The sequence below is a fragment of the Gymnoscopelus braueri genome (assembly GCF_963280865.1).
Source record: "Gymnoscopelus braueri genome assembly, chromosome: 5".
Classification (NCBI taxonomy): Eukaryota; Metazoa; Chordata; class Actinopteri; order Myctophiformes; family Myctophidae; genus Gymnoscopelus; species Gymnoscopelus braueri.
Genome location: NC_137606.1, coordinates 29,050,735 through 29,069,459, shown reverse-complemented (window position 1 = coordinate 29,069,459; position 18,725 = coordinate 29,050,735). Strand labels below are relative to the sequence as shown.

The following is an 18,725-nucleotide window of genomic DNA, read 5'->3' as shown; positions in this document are numbered from 1 at the left end:
CAGCAGGAACATGCACAGCAAGACAGTGGGGAGAATCGCCTGGGCAATTGATGCTTCTCTGTAGGAAACTGAGAGACAGGTTTAATGTGTTGCTTCTGTTATCATTCTTGTCTTGGTCCCGGCTGTTCTTTTCCCAACAATTTCACTGTCTAAATTAGGCTACTACTATGGATTTGTTCACCCTGCATCCATCTGCTGCATATTGTCAAAACCTCTCAAATTTGATCTCAGATTGGAGAGAAATGTGTTGGGCAAATGAAATGAGAACATTTCTTTACACTTCGAGCTGTAAGAGCATGGAATGAACTTCCAGAGGAAGTTGTCCAGGCTCCTTCAGTCAATACCTTCATGAATAGACTTAACAAATTCTGGTCAACAAAAGACAAAAGACAATTATAGGGCTGCTTGTAATTTCATAGACTGGTAAACCAAGGGATTTTAAAACGAGCTACCTCGGCCATAAATGTAATCGCTGGGGAGTGGACAGCGCAAGTGGACGGGATTGTCAAAGACTACACGGCCAGGCTAGACCTAATAAACTCCTCTCCTCTCCCACTGGTTATGAAGCTAGAGGCGATTGGACAGGTCGCCCTGTCCAAAATACACCATCTCTTCTCTAACGTTCATATACCGAAAAAGATACTGTATGACATTAACAACAAAACTGTACAGCGAGTGAGAGAATGGTTTGGTCTGAGCACACATACAACCCGTGACTTCATATTCCACAGTAAACGAGAGGGAGAGCTAGGGGTAGCAGATCTCAAATGGACATATATTTCTACACGCCTTTCCCATCTATTAAACATGCTTAACAGTGACGATCGGACAGTCAGAGAGCTTGCCAGAGCCTCGCTCATTCTAGACCTCGAGCGACGCAAGGTCCCAAAAACGAGCGACCCTCCCAGCTTCCTTGGGTTTAAAAAGAAGCCCAGTGGTAAATTGGACACTAACGCAACTGGTTTTGGTGTAAACTCTGACTGGCCCGATCTGAACGATCTGTGTAACTGGACTGATGTCACTCTGGAGTGGAAAGGAGCGGACGACGAGACTGTAAGCGTCTCTGAATCTGTTATCACTGACCTGTCAATCAACGCGCGCGCAACAGTGATCCGCGACGGAACATCAAGCGTGCTCCCCACCATCGGCGCGCGCGCACACCCTCTAGCGCTGAGAGCGCAGCAGAGGAAACAGCGATGGACAGGACTATGGCTGCAAGGGAAACTTGCTTGTCTGCAGTCAGCTGATCAGTCCGTGTCCCACTCAATTCTTAAAAATGCAGTAATTGATGAGGATATTCTCATCTTCACGGTAAAGGCACGCCTCCAAGTGCTGCCAACCAAACTGAATCTGTCCATCTGGTACCCCAATAAACATGACTCTTACTGCCTACACCATGGATAGTATCAGACCATAGAGTCCATGTCCCATATATTAAACGGTTGTAATGTTTACAAAGGACTGTACATAGCAAGGCATGACAGAATTGTTGACATTATTACCAAAGATGTGTCACCCATGTTTGATTCCTCTGTTGTGTTTTACAAAAACTCCTGTGTGAAACCAGAAATGTTTCAATGCAATGACCCCCATGTATTTGCAAATATAACAGCTAATACACCAGAAGTCATTGTGATTGACGAGAACAGCAGAGAGGTTTTCCTATTGGAAGTTGGCTGTACTTTTGATTCAAGTTTAGAGGAAGCTTTCCTTACTAAACAAGTCTCTCTCTCTCTCTCTCTCTCTCTCTCTCTCTCTCTCTCTCTCTCTTTCTTTGTGCTTCATGGCTGTCTCTCTCTCTCTCTCTCTCTCTCTCTCTCTCTCTCTCTCTCTCTCTCTCTCTCTCTCTCTCTCTCTCTCTCTTATGCTTCATAGCTGTCTCTCTCTCTTTGTGCTTCTCTGTCTTGTTGTGTGTTAGCAGCGCAGAGTGAATGTTTGCAACACACAGACCTAACATGAAATGTGTCATCTTTATCACAGCTGTTACATGGCAGAATCAAATACCCACTGTGTGACTGCTTTCATTGCAGCTACCAGTGAACCAGCATCACTGGGCCAAAGATAACGGCGAATATGGTGTTTAGTAATCACACTCTTCTTCAGTTCCTTGCAACAGTATTTTACAGTTAGCCATAAAATACCATTGCCGAGAGCTGAAGGGAGGGACAGAGTGGTCGGTAGAGAGGTGTGTGTGTGTGTGTGTGTGTGTGTGTGTGTGTGTGTGTGTGTGTGTGTGTGTGTGTGTGTGTGTGTGTGTGTGTGTGTGTGTGTGTGTGTGTGTGTGTGTGTGTGTGTGTGTGTGTGTGTGTGTGTGTGTGTGTGTGTGTGTGTGTGTGTGTGTGTGTGTGTGTGCGTGCGTGCGTGCGTGCGTGCGTGCATTTGTGTGGGTGCATAAATACAGAGAAATGATTATACAGCAGATTAAAAAAAAGTTGTCCAGAAAGGGAAATGAAACAATATGTACTTGTAGTTGGCTGTGATATTTTTGTAGTGATGTATATAAAATCAGCAACAGTGTTATTGTTGCTTCTGTGGGAGGAATACATAATAGATTTTGGACAAAGCACCCCAATGAACAAACAAGCTCACACTGCATTATTCAGATGTGCATTGCACTTCTGTTCTTCCAACTGTATGCAGAGTGGATGTTTATTGTAGCTGTGGAATAAACTGGCAAGATCATTCAGTGTAATAATCAGCGTTCATTATGTTTCCACATCCATCTTTCATGAGACATCTCATTCTCATGTAATGATTCCACACAACTTGGACCTTGAATTAAAGTCCAGATGCAAGTAGAGAATGAATTGCTTACAGTAATGTACCAGCTGCTGCACTCAACTTTTATCATGTCTGGCATGTATATGTGGACATTAGGCCTGTCCCCGACTAAGGATTTGTTTAGTCGAATCTAATTGGCGACTAATTGCCAATAGTCGACTGGCAGTCGACTAATAAAAAATAAAATAAAATAAAAATTAGGGCCAAAATACATTTTATTTCAAAGGGCCAAGTCTACACAGTTTGTTTTGTGTCTCCAGCAGAGTTTCTAGTGTCTCTATCTCTCTCTGGAAGAGGTTGCACATGAACTCTGCAGCCGCACCGAGGCGCTCCAACACAAACAATACCAATACAAAGACGAGGAATAAGAAGAATAAAGTGGAAGTTACGTGTGGTTGCAGGTGTAGACTTGGCCAAAAAACAATTTAAAACATTTTTGGCCATTAAAAAAAAATTAAAAATTCAACTAGAGTCGACTAAGAGACACGCAGTCGACTCGGACCCCCCGCGACTAACCAGTCGACTAGCTTCTGTCGAGGTCAGGCCTAGTGGACATACATGCCACAATCTGTTTTTTCTGGGGGGGGGGGGCTTTCTGAGAACCACTCATCATGTCTCATCCTTGATGCATAATATTGAAATAATTTTGCAGTGTTTTTGAAGTACTTATTGGTCTATCAAAAACGTTGTAAACCTTTCATGCCACATGAAAGAATCCCATTTTTGAATGAACAAAAACCAGGTCCTCTTAAGAGAAAACCCTTTGAACAGACACATAACAGTGCAGTATTAGAAGAGAAGTAGACCCGTTTGAAATGTGCCATTGCTAGGTAACTCCAATGAACTGCATGTGAAACTGGGTCTGTGTCCTACAAAGAAGGCACAGAACAGCACATGCCGAACAACTAACCATATTATTCTCAGCATGAAAGTTGCTGTTTCTCAAAAGGGAACCAGAACCAGGTCATAAAAGCCTGTTGAAAATTTGACCTGCTTCAGTTGCCTGCCAATTGCAAGATAGTAGCGCTCGGTCTTATGCATTTAATTATTCTTATAAACCACTTAAGCCCTATATACTTTGTCGTACGATGTGTGTAACAGTGAAAATAGCTGATCTACAAGCTCACAGCGTCGTATCAAGATGCCTGGTGAGCTTGTAGATCGGCTATTTTTGAAAATGTTGGAAATCATGAAATGTCTTGGAAGATTAGTGTGAATGTTTGAAAACGTTCACCAAAGTACAATGACCTCCCTAAATTAGAGACACCAGGTTGAAGGTGGTTAATGATCCCTCTTGATGTCATGAAGGACATGGTATACTGTACTGTTTATGCAGGAAAAGTAGTAAAGGAAATAGCAACAAATGGGTAAGAAGTGCCAAAGGATCAGTTCATTGGGAAGGTTTAACTTAAAAACCATCATAACAACCTTCAGAGAGTTTTATTCATGTTACTGTGATTAATGCTGTCGGCCAAACTGCAGCTCTGGGCCTAGTAAAACCTTGAAAATGTATGAAGCTGTCAAGAATATGCAGTACGTTGTTCTAAAGGGACTGGGCCTGCCCTACAGGCTGGATTACGGAGTGTTTTATGTTGGCTTTGAAAATCTTTCTCTTTATTGTGCTTTGATGTGTACGAAGTCCTCCTTTGTTCAAAGGCAGCACATGGCCAGCTGCTCTAGTCTTTTCACTGACAGCCTCTATATACTACTTCTTTGCAGTGACCAAAGTACATACTGTATGCTGGGAATTGTTGGACTCGTAAATGCTTTGGGCCTTTAATGCAATGGCCAAAGTGTGTTGTGTATTATTAAGACTGATACAACTTTGTTTGGACTCATCTTCATTCCTAGGTAGATCTAAATGCAATGGCCAAAGTCTGCTACTGTATGTACAGTATTGTTTGGACTGTGTTACAACATACTAAGGCATTGGACTCTATTCTGTTTTGACTTAAATGTTTTATGTTATTGTATGTTTTATGCTGTATGTCTTATATTGGCCCCTAGAAGATTAGTGGTCGCAAAAGCAATACTTTGTTGACCGATATCTCTCGTCACCAAATCTCAAAAACATCCAATCTACTATAACCTGGACGCGTTGTGAGCTTGTAGATCTGTTAGTTTTAGGCAATGTTCTCCCCCAGAATAGGGAGGAACACTAGGGTTCAAGTGGTTAAGATACTATTTTAATCATTAACTCAATACCTCCATCCAGAAAAGTTGTCAGAATTTTGGGTTGATTTTAATGTTGTTGTTATTTTTCTTTTTCATGAGTGAATTCCATTCAGGGTTCAATCACTGTACACAGTATAGCCTACAGCTCTTCATAAGCATACACCAAGCTATGAGTTTGAGTTTGTACTGTATTGAAGACATTTTCATTCGTCATTCATCAGTGACTGTGCCTTCCAGGAACTCATGTGTAAGTGTATACTGTTCAATTGTCACAGTTTATTGGCATGCACTGTTGACACATTTTAAATAGTTTAAATGCAGATTTGGTATCAGTCAACATGACTTTGCATAATGTGGGATATTGACATAGTGTACCTAACCAGAGGTTTGCATTCATTTAAACTGTTCCCTTGATATAACACATCAATAAATTGCTCAGGGAGAGAGTAGAGTGTTCTATTTCTATTACTCGCTCTATGTCTCGCTATGGGAGCGCACCCTCTGGCGTGATCACGGAAGCATTTGTAACCCCGGCTCAGTCCTGACATATATTAGTAGACACTGGCGGAACAGACATGTATTTCTACTTCTATTAAATTAGCTTTTGTTTGGACTAGTGCATCAGAGACTATAGGTTCGGTTGAAGGAGGGATGAGTATTAAAAGGTTAATGAGTGAGCAACAATAGTAAAGAAGACTCAGAGACCAACAAGTAAGTTTAAAGAGAGTTAAATGTATTAAAAGTTTGGGAAAATAATAAAATAAAATACATTTTGAGGGATGACAGTGAACACTTTGCTTTTTCCAGCTTGTAGAATTAGTGCAAAACAAAACACCACCTAATTAGACTAGTGGTCAGTCTTAAAGGAGAATACCGGACAAATTAAGTGTTGTCTTTGATGTCTCGTTACTCACCGACCGACGTGAAAAGTGGCGTTGTCATAATGGGAGCGCGTGGGTTAGGGAGATTCGTCTATTATAACCGACGCAAAGTTGTATTTTTCTCTACTGCTAGTCATTGTGGAGTCTCATGATAGTCAAACATGCGTTGAAAATTCCTGCGAGGCCGCCGTTAATGGCGAACGATTTAACACTGGATGCTTGTTTCTTTCCAGAACCTGGCAACTCGTGTTGCCAGGTTCTGGAAACAATTATGACAACGGAGGGGGTTTAAAAAATGACGACAGGGGAATCTATGGAAAAAAAGAACGCCACTTTTCACGTCGGTCGGTGAGTAACGAGACATCAAAGACAACACTTAATTTGTCCGGTATTCTCCTTTAATTGTAATTTGAATCTAAGTTTTATTTATCCTATATTAGTGTTATTAATGCAAAAATGAGGTTATTGTCTCCGCCAGGCCGAAAGGCATGGTGAGAGAGTATGTTTTTCCCCCTGTCCGTCCGTCCGTCCGTGTGTCCGTGTGTCCGTGTGTCCGTGTCTCTGTGTGTCCGTCCGTCTGTGACCAGCTAATCTCTGGCACCGTTGGCTTGATCGCAGTGAAACTGTGCACACACACTCCCTGGATGCCAATTCAGAACCTCTGCCCCACATTTTTCTCATGGGCCTTTTATAGCGCCATCAGGAGGCCGATTTGTGCAAAACATATTTTTTGACAGTACTCCTACAGATTTTGTCCAAAAAACACGCAAATCGGCACAGTATCTCTATAGTCATCAAACGAAACAGGTCTTTCAGATTTTTCATATTCCATCCTGATTGGATAAAAATCTCTTCCAACGTTTGCAGGAGTGCTCCATTTTGAACAAAATGCCTCAAATCATGAACATAGCATGCAATTTCCATCAAGTTTTGCATGCACATTCCCATTAGGCCGAGGAAGAAATACCATTTGACATTTTTCAAATCAGCCTCATGGTGGCGCTATAACAGGCCGATTCGTGTTTTTACCTATAACTGCACCGATCTATGTAAAACTTTGTATGCACACTCCCTAGAGGTCAAGGAAGAACCTTTGTCCTGCATTTTTCACATCTTCCTTTTATAGCGCCACCAGGAGGCCGACTTATGTAAAACACATTATTTTATACTACAACTTCCAATTTTATCCAAATTTCAAGCAAATCGGTACACATGATCTCTATAGTCATGTGATCAAGACGGATGTGTTTGATTGTTCATATTCCATCCTGATTGGCTAAGATTGACATCTAAAGTTTGCATTATTGGCTTGTTTTGAATAAAATTCCGCAAATCATGAACGCACCGTCCGATTGCGGTCAAACTTTGCACGCACATTCACACTATGTTGAGGAACAAATGCCACCCTTTTAACATTGGCCTGTTATAGTGCCACCAGCAGGTCTAATTTAGCAAAACAAATGTTTTTAACAATATGCCTCAAATCATGAATGCAGTCAGTGTCCGATTGTCATGCAAGGCCTAAGAAGAAATGGCACCCTTTTCACATTGGCCTATTATAGCGCCACCAGGAGGCCACAATAGCCTACCTGACCTGGCGGAGACCTGTGCTCCGAGGAGCACTTTTTCTAGTTTTCTTCTGAGATTGTTCTCGTTTTTGACAGCGACCCTTTTAAACCTAAAGCTATTTATGAAATACTTTTTAATCCTTAATGCCTATGAAATCTTTTGTTTTTAACCTCAGTGTATTAACACATCGGGTGCCAAACACGGTCTGAACCGTGTTTGCGCAGAGTAGCGGTCCGGTGCCGAACACGGTCCAGACCGTGAAATATGTCTTTTTGTTTTTTTCGTTTTTCTCCACACGGGCGGGGCTAGAGCAGCTCTGGGAGTACCCATTGTGATCTTGAGAAGGATAGGCCAGATTAGTGCAGCGGCTAAAAGCAATATTTTGGGAGAATCGTTCACTTGGTGATACAAGCGTGAAACTTGGCACAGATCATCTTTAGAGGTCATTTATCGATTTTTTTAATCGAGCCACTTGAAAATCAAAGATGGCGGCCATTTATTTAAAGATAGCTGCCAAAATGTGTCTGATTTAGCTTTTCAGCATATTTTTGCCTATGCTTTTGTGATGTCAATCACCAAAACACCAAATAGAGCTCCCCTAGTATACTTCTGAACATTTGCAACATTATTCTTTAGTTTTTTCTAAACTGTTTTTAATGTTTTACAATTAAAAAAACAAGATATAGGCTAAATCGGGGATTAAACCAATAGAAATTAAAAAGAAAATCTCAAGATTTCTGAACATGTAGTTATTTTTAACTGCTGTGGGTGGAGGAGGGATTTGTGAGGGTTAATTGGTCAGCAGGTGTTTCCAACTATCTAATTAAGCTCTCCTCTATATAGGTGCAGGCTGTGACTGCCTTCAGACTTTTGTGTCTGAAGGACTGAACAGGTGGATCAGTGGCCAAAGTGGCCAGTTTTGTCTGTAGGCCTCCTGTTCCGCCGCAGACGTCGCGCCCAGCTGAGGCGCGCGCCGTGGAGTTGCCGGTCCGCGGAGACCGCCCAGGCCCCCCGGGAGGAGGGCGGCGGTGTCTCCCGGAGGCGCGCGCTGCGTCTGCACCACTTCTTCCGTTGCCCCTCAGCCGGTCGAAAGCATGTTACAGGGGATGGGTGCCAGTGGCCCGTTACGCAGCTGTTTAGTCGGTCGCCGGAGTACGCGACGCAGGCAGGGTTTGAGAAACGGAGTCTCCGGAGCGCGCCTGTGCGCCCCAGCTGCGTGCGGATCTCCTCGCCGAGCCCCGCGATGGGGCTCGAGGCGAGGCCGGCAGCCGGGGCCCTCAGGCGGTCCGTGGCAAGGCAACTAGGGCAGACGGTGCGTCTCGGTCTCGCTAGGCCGGGGTCGGCCGCGGAGGAGTGCGGAGGACGGGCCACCGGGGCCTCTCCGCACGTGGTCCCTCCGCGCCTGGTCGGGCCCGCAGGCTGCAAGCAGCGTCCACCGAAGCACACGAGGTGCCGGCGGGGCCCTTGCAAGAGGCGGGCTACGAGTGCCATTCTATCAGGGAAAAGTAGCGGGTTCCACGGCCCTTGCGGGCGGCATGGTTCCCGTGGATCACAGTGCATGACTAGAGTGGCCGACGGCGGGGCCCTGCGTTCGGGCAGGCCTGCCGTCCGTGTCCCCAGCGTCCGCACGCTGGTCCATATATCCGGGCTGGGAAAAGTTGGCGAAACTCCCGGGAGAGAATTTCAAAGGAGGGGGCCATGGCAGAGCCCAGGTCCTCGTGGGCTTCACGAGGACTTCCAGGGTGCCAGGCCGCCCGACCGCGTCCGACCGGAGGCCTCTCTTGGGCCTGCCGTCGTCCCGTCCGTCGGCGTCCGCACGCCGGTTCCGTACAACCGGGATGGGAAAAGTTGGCGAAACTCCCGGGAGAGAATTTCAAAGGAGGGGGCCATGGCAGAGCCCAGGTCCTCGTGGGCTTCACGAGGACCTCCAGGGCGCCCGTCCGCCCGGCCGTGCCCGAGCGGAGGCCTCTCTCTTCCCATAAGCCCGCTGGGAAGAGGCCTCCAATTTCATGGTTCTCTCCCCCCTCGCGGGGAGGGGGGAGAGGGACCCACGGCCACCACCACCGGGCGCCCCGCTCGGGCACCCGGGGCCGCCCCGAGACGGAGCCTCGCCCCGGGCTTCGCGACGGCCAGGCTCCATAGGTACGTTCTGGAACGAGTCTGCGCCTCGCCCGGGAGACTTTTTCACAGGAGGGAGGCAGGCGTGAGCCCTACGCCTCCTGGGCCACGGGGAGTGGACAGGGAGGTACAACGCGGAGATCCAGGAGGAGCGGGCCCGCGCCGCCACCCGAGACGGAGCCTCGCGCTGGGCATCGCGACGGCCAAGCTCCATAGGTACGGTCTGGAGCGAGTCGGCGTCTCGCCCGGGAGACTTTTTCAAAGGAGGGAGGCAGGCGTGAGCCAGAGGCCTCCTGGGCTACGGGCAGGTGACGGGGAGGTACGACGCGGAGATCCAGGACAGGGGACCCCTCGCGGCCCCGACACTGCCCCAGGAACGTGCCCCGGTTCCGGGCATGCTCCATAGCTACCCGCTGGCACCAGTGGCCACTTTCCGACCGCGCGAAATTTCACGCAGGGGAGAGGCCCAGAGCTTCCTGGGAGCTCTGGACTCTGAAGAAATCCTGGCTTTTTTCTCGAATCCTCCAGGATTTGGGGCCTCTCGCGGCGCCGACACTGCCCCAGGAACATGCCCCGGTTCCGGGCATGCTCCATAGCTACCCGCTGGCACCAGTGGCCACTTTCCGACCACGCGAAATTTCATGCAGGGGAGAGGCCAGAGCCCCCGACCCCGCGGGGCCTGCAAACACAGTGCGATTTTCACACTTTTTCCCGGGTTTTTCGGCCGCAGTTTGCCCGGGCAGCCACCCAGGGACCCGGGGGGGGGCACCGACGCGTGCGCACCCCCGGCCCGGATCCAACGAGCCCTCCGCCGGCGCCGGGCGACCCTCGGACAGGGAGGTACCGCCCGTTTTGGCCACTTGGCCACAAAAGTGGCCAAGTGGCCATATTGGCCAAGTGGCCATATTGGATTTTTGAGTGGCTCGATTAAAAAAGTCAAAGAGTTGACCTAAAGGAATGTTCATGCCAATTTTCACGCTTGTATCACAAAGTGAACGATTGTTCCTACTATCTGCTCTACTAATTCCATTCATTCCATTGTACCCGTGTGTAGGAGTGTGGTGTCCCACACTCAAAAATATTGCATGACTGTGTAAAATAGTTTCCAAAGCAGAAAATGGAATGAGTCAACCAAATGCTGGAGGTATTCTCATTGTTTTGTTTGCAGCGGTGGAGAGGTCATCATCTGCTGCCATTTTCTTGTAATTGTCTTTCTCATTTCTTCACACTGACGTGACAGATTGAAGGATGTTTCTGAATTGGTTTTCTGTCCTTTGGGACCTGCCAGGTAGTTCTCACACCTCTCATTTCTCTTTTCTCCTGTGAATCTAATTGAATATTGCTGGATTTCTCTCTGATTTTTTTGCAGTTAGAAAAAAAGGCGGCCCTGTCTGGATTGCTTTTCATGGTCTTTTTCTCCTCCAAGCCAGCATGGAGAATGAATGTAACTCCCCCCCCCCCTCCTTCTCTACTTTAAAAAAAATGTCATCTCTCTCTTAGAGGTGACTCAATTACCACGGACTGTTCCAATGGTTCAGCATACCTGTGGTGCTTTCTCCTCTGATTCAGCACTGACCGTATTACAGCCTGCTGTATTCTGTGACCCTTAAGCCCAATTCATACTTCGTTGCACGTCGGTGCCGTGCGTCGGAAATAGCCGAAGGGCGACACCGTCTTGCGACGGAGTATAAATTAGGCTTGAGAGCGTATCTCATACTCTCTTTCTTCCCCTTTTTCTCTCTAATTCTGTTGCCCTCATTCCCTGTCCCTGTCTTTCTCGATCCCTTTCTGTTATCATTCTTTTCTTTCTCTCTTTTGCTCCCTGTTTGTCTTTCTTCCGCTCTCTCTCTGTTGCTCTCATTATTTGTGTGTGTGTGTGTGTGTGTGTGTGTGTGTGTGTGTGTGTGTGTGTGTGTGTGTGTGTGTGTGTGTGTGTGTGTGTGTGTGTGTGTGTGTGTGTGTGTGTGTGTGTGTGTGTGTGTGTGTGTGTGTGTGTTAGTCTGTCGATCATCATCAGCATCAAATTTCATAATTGCTCCTGATGAGCAGGTTGGTGCCTTGCATGGTTTCCTCCGCCATCGGTGTACAGTATGAATGTGTGTGTGAATGGGTTAATGGCACAATCAATGTAAAGCGCTTTGGATAAAAGCGCTATATAAATGCACCATTTACCATTTTTGTGCACGCTGCCAGTAGGCCAAATAATTAAATTCCTAGATATTATTAACATCGCCCACTGACAAGTATATTATTTTTGTGAAGCCGTAGCGAAGGATGGATGGAGAGGGGGGGGGGGGGGGGGGGGGCAGGGAGGTAGAGAGGGAGAGGAGGTGGGAGAGGAAGAGACAGAGATTGAGGGGGAGGTAGGGAAGGGGGAAGAGGGAGACTATTTCACCCACACATTGCTGAGCACCAGAACCTGAACACGTTGATGAACTTGCTGATTATCTCAAAACTACTGTATGCATTGTCAGAGCAATAACACTGGCAATGCCAGGTAAACTGATAACGTGGCGCAAATCGCCACGTTTTCTCCTTGTTTATAAAAAAAGAAACACATGTGAGGGCGGCTTTAATTCTAATTCTCAGGTTTTTGTTTCCAGTCTGCCCTGCCACCCCCAGTATGTTACTACATCTGGTCATATATTGGCTTTTAGGCTAACATGGTAATATCACGTACACAATAAAACATGCCACACCACTTTTTGAAGTTTTCACTGTCCAAAGATTTGTCTCCATACAGCATATCACTCTTGTTGCGCCATGATGACGTAATGACAGTCCTTTATCATATCCCTGCCCCCTTTGCCCCGTGCCTTTTCATACACACACACACAGGCCAAAACATTGTCAAGACAAGCCCTAGACAGATGGAGGGAGGTAGGGCATTCCTCCTGGCAGAGATTACCTCTCTGTTGAGGGCACCTCTCTAGTTCTCTTTCTGTACCTCTATCTGTCTCTCTCTTTCACTTGCTGTTGCTATGATTCTCCTCCTGTATTACAGCACCACCAGGCGTGTATACATTACATCTCTGCATCATGCCATTCAGTCCATTTATTTGGTCTGAAAGAAGAGGTGAGTGAAAGGCAAGGACTCCCAATAGCGGAGGACAAAAATAATGTCCTGTAGGCTTTACTACTGTATCATTCAAATGGACAGGCCTTGCAGAATCGTGTCAGAGCCTCTCAGAGCTGCCAGCAGCAGTGAGCGAGAGGAGCGTGCATGAGGTATTTGGTTGTCAGACTGTATGAGTCCGCCTGTCGGTGGATGACGTTGTTGCAGTGTACTCTAGCATCAGACGTGGTCGGCCGGGGGCACGGTGGCGCAGTCGGTAGCGCTGTCGTCTCACAGCTAGAAGGTCCTGGGTTCGATTCCCGCCGGGGACGCTGTGGGCGTGTCTTCTCCTCCGCGTCATCAGCGCCCATACCCTAGGTGGGGTTGGCGAAAGGGTCTCTGTGTGGAGTTTGCATGTTCTCCCCGTGTCTCCCCGCGGGTAGTTAATACCCTCACAAAAACATGTAGTAATCCTGGTCGCTATACCGCCTCCCCCATGACAGCCGGGGCACCTGATGGAGGGGAAGGGAACTGGTTGCAATAACGTGTTCCTTCCACGCGCTAGGTCCTACCGGGGAAACTCCCCCCTGTCAGGTGATAAGAAGCTCAGTTGGCTCTCATGCATTGAAGGAGGCATGAGCTCGGCCCTGGGCTCCCTAGGCTGGTGAGGGGAGTGTAGCGCCCAGGATCACTTAGATAATTGGCACCGGGTGAAAAAGGGTTACAAAAATCGCGGGATAAAAAAAATTATATAAAAAAAAGACGTGGTCGGCCGTGTTGGTCATGCTCATCCACACATGTATTGCATTTTTTGTTGACTTTTTTTCCACTGTGGCCGACATGGCCCTGCATGCATCCTCCTGACAGTCTGTCATAGCGGTGTGTGTTTAATGGTCCTTTGCTTTGGGTTTGTGTAAATCCAGAGAAATGAACTGCCATCTTTTTGATGGGGAGAGGGAGAAATTGGTTTCCTTCTATTTGTGGCTGTCATCCTGTCTCATCTTTTTCTTTCTTTCTGTGTGTGTGTGTGTGTGTGTGTGTGTGTGTGTGTGTGTGTGTGTGTGTGTGTGTGTCTCAGCAGATGTACTGGAGGGAAAGAGTGCCATCCTGCTGGGCATGAGCCAGTGGAACTCAAATGACCTGGTGGAGCAGATTGAAACTCTCGGGCACATGGATCACCAGTCGCATGGTACGATGCACACACGCAAAAGCATGCACGCACGTGGCATGCATGCATGCACGCACACACACATGCACGCACGGCACGCACGCACGCACGCACGCACGCACGCACGCACGCACGCACGCACGCACGCACGCACGCACGCACGCACGCATACCGCACGCACACACACACACACACACACACACACACACACACACACACACACACACACACACACACAGTATACAGTATAAGTGAACAGGGTATCTGCACATTTCTAGCCGATCTATAAGCTCACAGCGCCTCGCAGTGCGAGATGTTGTTGGCTATTTTCACAATATTTATATAAATGTAATGCCTACAATTCCAAGTGCTTCTCAGGGTGGGGGGTCCCCAGTTCAAATATGATTATTTTGGAGGGTCGCAACCTGAAAAGTTTGGGAACCCCTGGGCTAATGCACGTGGTGCAAAGGGAATGGGAGACGACTCTCATTGGTCTAATCAGAATGGAATGAGACCTTGACCAAGCGAATAGATGTATCTGTCAGATCTTTCAAATTCCATTCCCATTGGCTACAATTGGCTTTTAAAGTTTGCGGGAGGGGCCCGTCTTGCACAAAATGCACTCCCAGCCCAAAGAAGATCTGGCATCCCAAATATTGGCCTGGTTGGCGATCTGCGCTCAGAGGAGTGCACTTTTCTAGTTGTCATTATTATTATTATTATTATTAATACTAGTAGAAGTAGTAGTAGACAAATAAGACATACATTTCAAAAATAGGAATTGAACAAATCCCAGAAGCACATCCCAAATTTCAAATCAATGGAGGACAAAGTACTCACATTTCCATACCAATAAATGAACGCTTAAGACATACATTTATTCTCTGATACACTCTATTCTTTACACAGTCCAATTTCAGTGTTTATTTATACATCACCTGGCCAAACTAAATCCAAACTCACTACTGAGCAAGATAAAACGGAATACAAAGTGACCAGTAAGGCAATCAGAGCACCATGAATCATTCCTGCTAAGGCCATCACATTTTCACAGAAGATTGCACAAAAGAATCACCTTGTCTCTTGTTGGCCACGGGCCATCTGCCCACTTTGTAGGCAGAACGCAGCAAACCTCGGATTGGGTTTCCAAAGCAATTTCACTTTTCTTTACTCCAACATGTGGGTCCATGAGCATTAAGGAGAGAAGTGATTCAACACAATATAAAACATTATTACCTGAACATATATTGGTTATATTTTAGCACTTTTTTATACCAAGAGTCAAAACATTTTCCAATATCTATTCTTTACTATGTTTTTTTACTTTGAAGCTGAAAATGGACAATGGATTGCAAGTATTTAGTTAATGATGTAACTTTGCAGTCTCACAATGACTACTGCACAATGTAGATGAGTAATTAACGTATAGCTGTGTAATTAAACCGGCTCATCTTGAAAAGGTCATGTCTGAGATTTGACAGACTGGGTGCTCTGAATTGGTTCAGTTCTAGGGCAGTGTAGGGATTAGAGTCCCTCCTACAGAGATGAAAGAAGAACCTTGCTGAAAGAGAGGTGCACTACAAGTGGTGTATCTGAACCTGGTAAGCTATTGTACAGTACCTGCTGGTTGCTGACCTATCCCAAAGAAATGTGGTTCGTCATATGGTACTGTAGTTAGGTGGTATCCTGTTCAGCTAAAATGGGCGTTTAAACAAAGTAAATACACTGCAACTATAGCTGAGATGTTATTACCATTAATATGCAATACATTAAATATCATATGCACTGCAGTGATGGAAGAAGTTAACTTAAGTTAAAGTAGCAATATAATACCACAAATTAGAAATACTTGTACTTTTCCTTTTAGTAAAATTGCTCATTATGCAGAATGGCTAATTCCCCTATTTCTTTCCAAATATCTATATTACAATATTATTTTCAAAATTTTGCAAAAAGCCAAAATACAAAATAGGGCTTAATTGGTTAATGTTTGTTTTGTAATAATCCTGCATTAAAATTGCATAATGGGTGCACCCCCCCGTCCCCCCCGTCCCCCCCGTCAGCATTGATGTCAGTGGCTACCCAGGGCCTGCAAACTTTGGAGGGCCATCATAGCCAATCAGAATTGAAATCTGAAAGATACATCTTCGTCACATGACTATAGAGATGAGTTGTACCGATTTGTGTGAGTTTTGGACAAAATCTGTAGAAGTAGAAGCAAAAAGTTTGTATTTAAGATTACAAACCGCGTGTTAATCGGTTGAGAACTCAGCCAGTTGTGGTGCTTTTCATGCCTCAATGAGCTTTGTTTATACTTCGACGCACAACGGTATTGTGCGCCGAAAATCGCCGATCTACAAACGCACAACAAGTCACCTCTGTGAAGCGTTATGGGCTTGTACATCGACGATACTGTCGTGCGTCGAAGCATAACTCAGTCAGCATAGACATGCAGTACTGTAATAGGCATAGAAAGTGAAGCTCACCAGTTGGAATGAGCAGCAGCAGTCAGTACAGTTCTATGTGTATAGATATCTATGCGCTGTGCGCTGCAAGCCAGTGCACACAAAAGCCCCGCTCGCTTGCATTGAAGAGTGAACTACTGTATATGCATGTGCTAACTAACATTGTGAGTCAATGTTAAAGACTTTTGCGCACGCAGCATTAATTTTAGGCACAGTAGAACGCTTTTTATGGTAGATTATACATTTCACTCACTAGTCATTAACTATATAATATTTACCTTGTTGTATATAGGGAGTTGCGTTCTTCCTTGGCCTACTGGGAGTGTGCATGCAAAGTTTCACGCTGATTGGCCCAGTGGTGCCAGAGATTAGCTGTTAACAGACGGACACAAACAAATGGACACACAGACAGACACATGGATGGACAGGGGTGAAAACATCATCTCCGGCCTTCTGCTGTCCGGGCTGGTATAGATAATAATGACACATCTTTGCTAAATGCTAAGTGTGTTCTGTTCTCTACTAAGATGGAAAAGAAGTTGTTAAATGCTCTGTGTTGCTACAGTATGATATTGAAAGCCCTTTGGTGTAAGCTCAGCTGCGTTTCTCCCTTTCTCTCATTCTGACCAGGTAACGGTGAGGAGCGCAAACGTGAGCTTCTCAGTCATGCTCATTGGAGCAGATTGCAATGCTGTGCAATTAAGCTAATTTATACTTGTAAATATAGCTGATATTCACAGACAATTGAACTGTTGTCCTCAGGTTCTCTAACCGTTACTCTTACTGCAGATTTCCCTGATGCTTGTACGAGCAGCATGACAATCACCCCATCACATCTTATTGTTTCCCTCACTGGTCGTGGTCGCGCATGAATAATAATGTGATATAACCTCCTGTCCTGTGACTGTAAAAACTTGACAGGGCATCCCAGTGGAATAGGCCATTGATGATGAAAACGTCCATAACAGTTCAGCATGCCTAGAGCATTAAGCCTAATTTATACAGATGCTATTTTCCGGCATTCTACACCGTAATACGATGGAGCATAAATTAGACATTACTTGACCACTTACCACAATAGTCTGCCCAGTAACTACTCCCGCAGTCCTGGGTTTTGATGTGCTCCAGTCCAATATCTCTGGGATGTTCATTGCTCACTAGGAAAACAGCCTTATCAGTATGTTGTGGTTTGGTCCAATCTCACTTTTTTTGGTGTCCACTTAAAGGTAGGGTAAGTGATTTTCTTTGGTTAAAATAAGTGTTAAATAGCTTTATATTCTGATAGTACTCATTGCTATAGAGTGTTTGTTCAGTAAAAGGAGTCTCCTTGTCTCTCCAGCTCTTTATAAAACAGAAAATGCATTTTCATTTCAGTTTCAGTTTCATTTCCAATTTTATCCAATCAGGATAGAGAACTCAATCAGGATATAGATTAAACAAGTGAAATTGGAAGTGATGACACTAAGAAATGAGCAGGCAAAATTGGAACTGGAACACTATAACTGGAACAGCTTAAAAATGGGTACTTTCTCCTGATTGGCTGAGATTTTGACACCTACCGGAAAATGTATTTTCTGTTTATTAAAGAGCTGGAGAGACGGGGAGACTCCTGTTACTGAACAAACACTCTATAGCAATGATTACTATCAGAATATAGTGCTTTAACCTTTTAACAAAACACTTTTTGTTTTAACCCAAAAATATCACTTACCCTACCTTTAATTCTTGAATGATGCGCTGCAATTTATATCTGGACCCCGAGAATTTATCAACCAGCCCTGTTTTGTAAATTAGAACACATGCATGATAAACAAAACAAACTCTGCCTATGACTTTGGCTGCAGTCAGGCTGATTCCTGACACGTTTGGAAACCATTTTGGTAAAGTGACTGCATCAAGGCTGAGAAGCAGATAAGATAACTAAAAGATAACTTATGCCAACCCAGTGTGTAGTTCAATTCCCCCTGTACTACAGTTAAAACACCCACCGATCTCGTTGTTTTTCCTTTTTTGGTAGCGATTATCCTTTCAGTTATAAAGGCAGATTGTTACACTATAATGCCCTACAAAGTGACCAAGAGAGAAATGTATCTGGGTAAACTGTGGTCCATGTTTCCCCACTGCTTGATCCATGCACTATTCAGAAATGCATGCAGAGACAGAAAACACGTTTGATTCTATTGTAGGACACATCTGTATTCTACCCATCACCCCCGATTGCTACGGTAGCAGGCAGAAAGATCCAGGCAGGAACCATGTGCGACTAAATCTTAAAACTGCCCTGAGCTGCAGAGACAAAAGCAGCTTCTCTATGAATAATAAAAGATAGCAAACAGTGTGTGTGTGTGTGTGTGTGTGTGTGTGTGTGTGTGTGTGTGTGTGTGTGTGTGTGTGTGTGTGTGTGTGTGTGTGTGTGTGTGTGTGTGTGTGTGTGTGTGTGTGTGTGTGTGTGTGCGTGTGTGTGCACTTTTGTCTGTCAGGAGGCAAGGTAAGAGACAAATTGAGAACAGATA

The 18,725-nt window shown here is 45.5% G+C and overlaps 1 protein-coding gene across 2 annotated transcripts in view; it reads left to right on the top strand.

Moving 5' to 3' along the window:
• The window catches only part of pitpnm3 (PITPNM family member 3), a 103,980-nt gene that overhangs the window by 29,079 nt on the left and 56,176 nt on the right, over nucleotides 1-18,725 (top strand). Inside the window, exon 3 of one of the 2 annotated variants that reach the window (XM_080429011.1) lies at nucleotides 13,661-13,768. In XM_080429011.1, coding sequence (XP_080285137.1) covers nucleotides 13,661-13,768 — 108 coding nt within the window. Of the gene's footprint in view, nucleotides 1-13,657; nucleotides 13,769-18,725 lie in introns of both variants that reach the window. The other variant, XM_080429010.1, reaches the window with a different exon arrangement.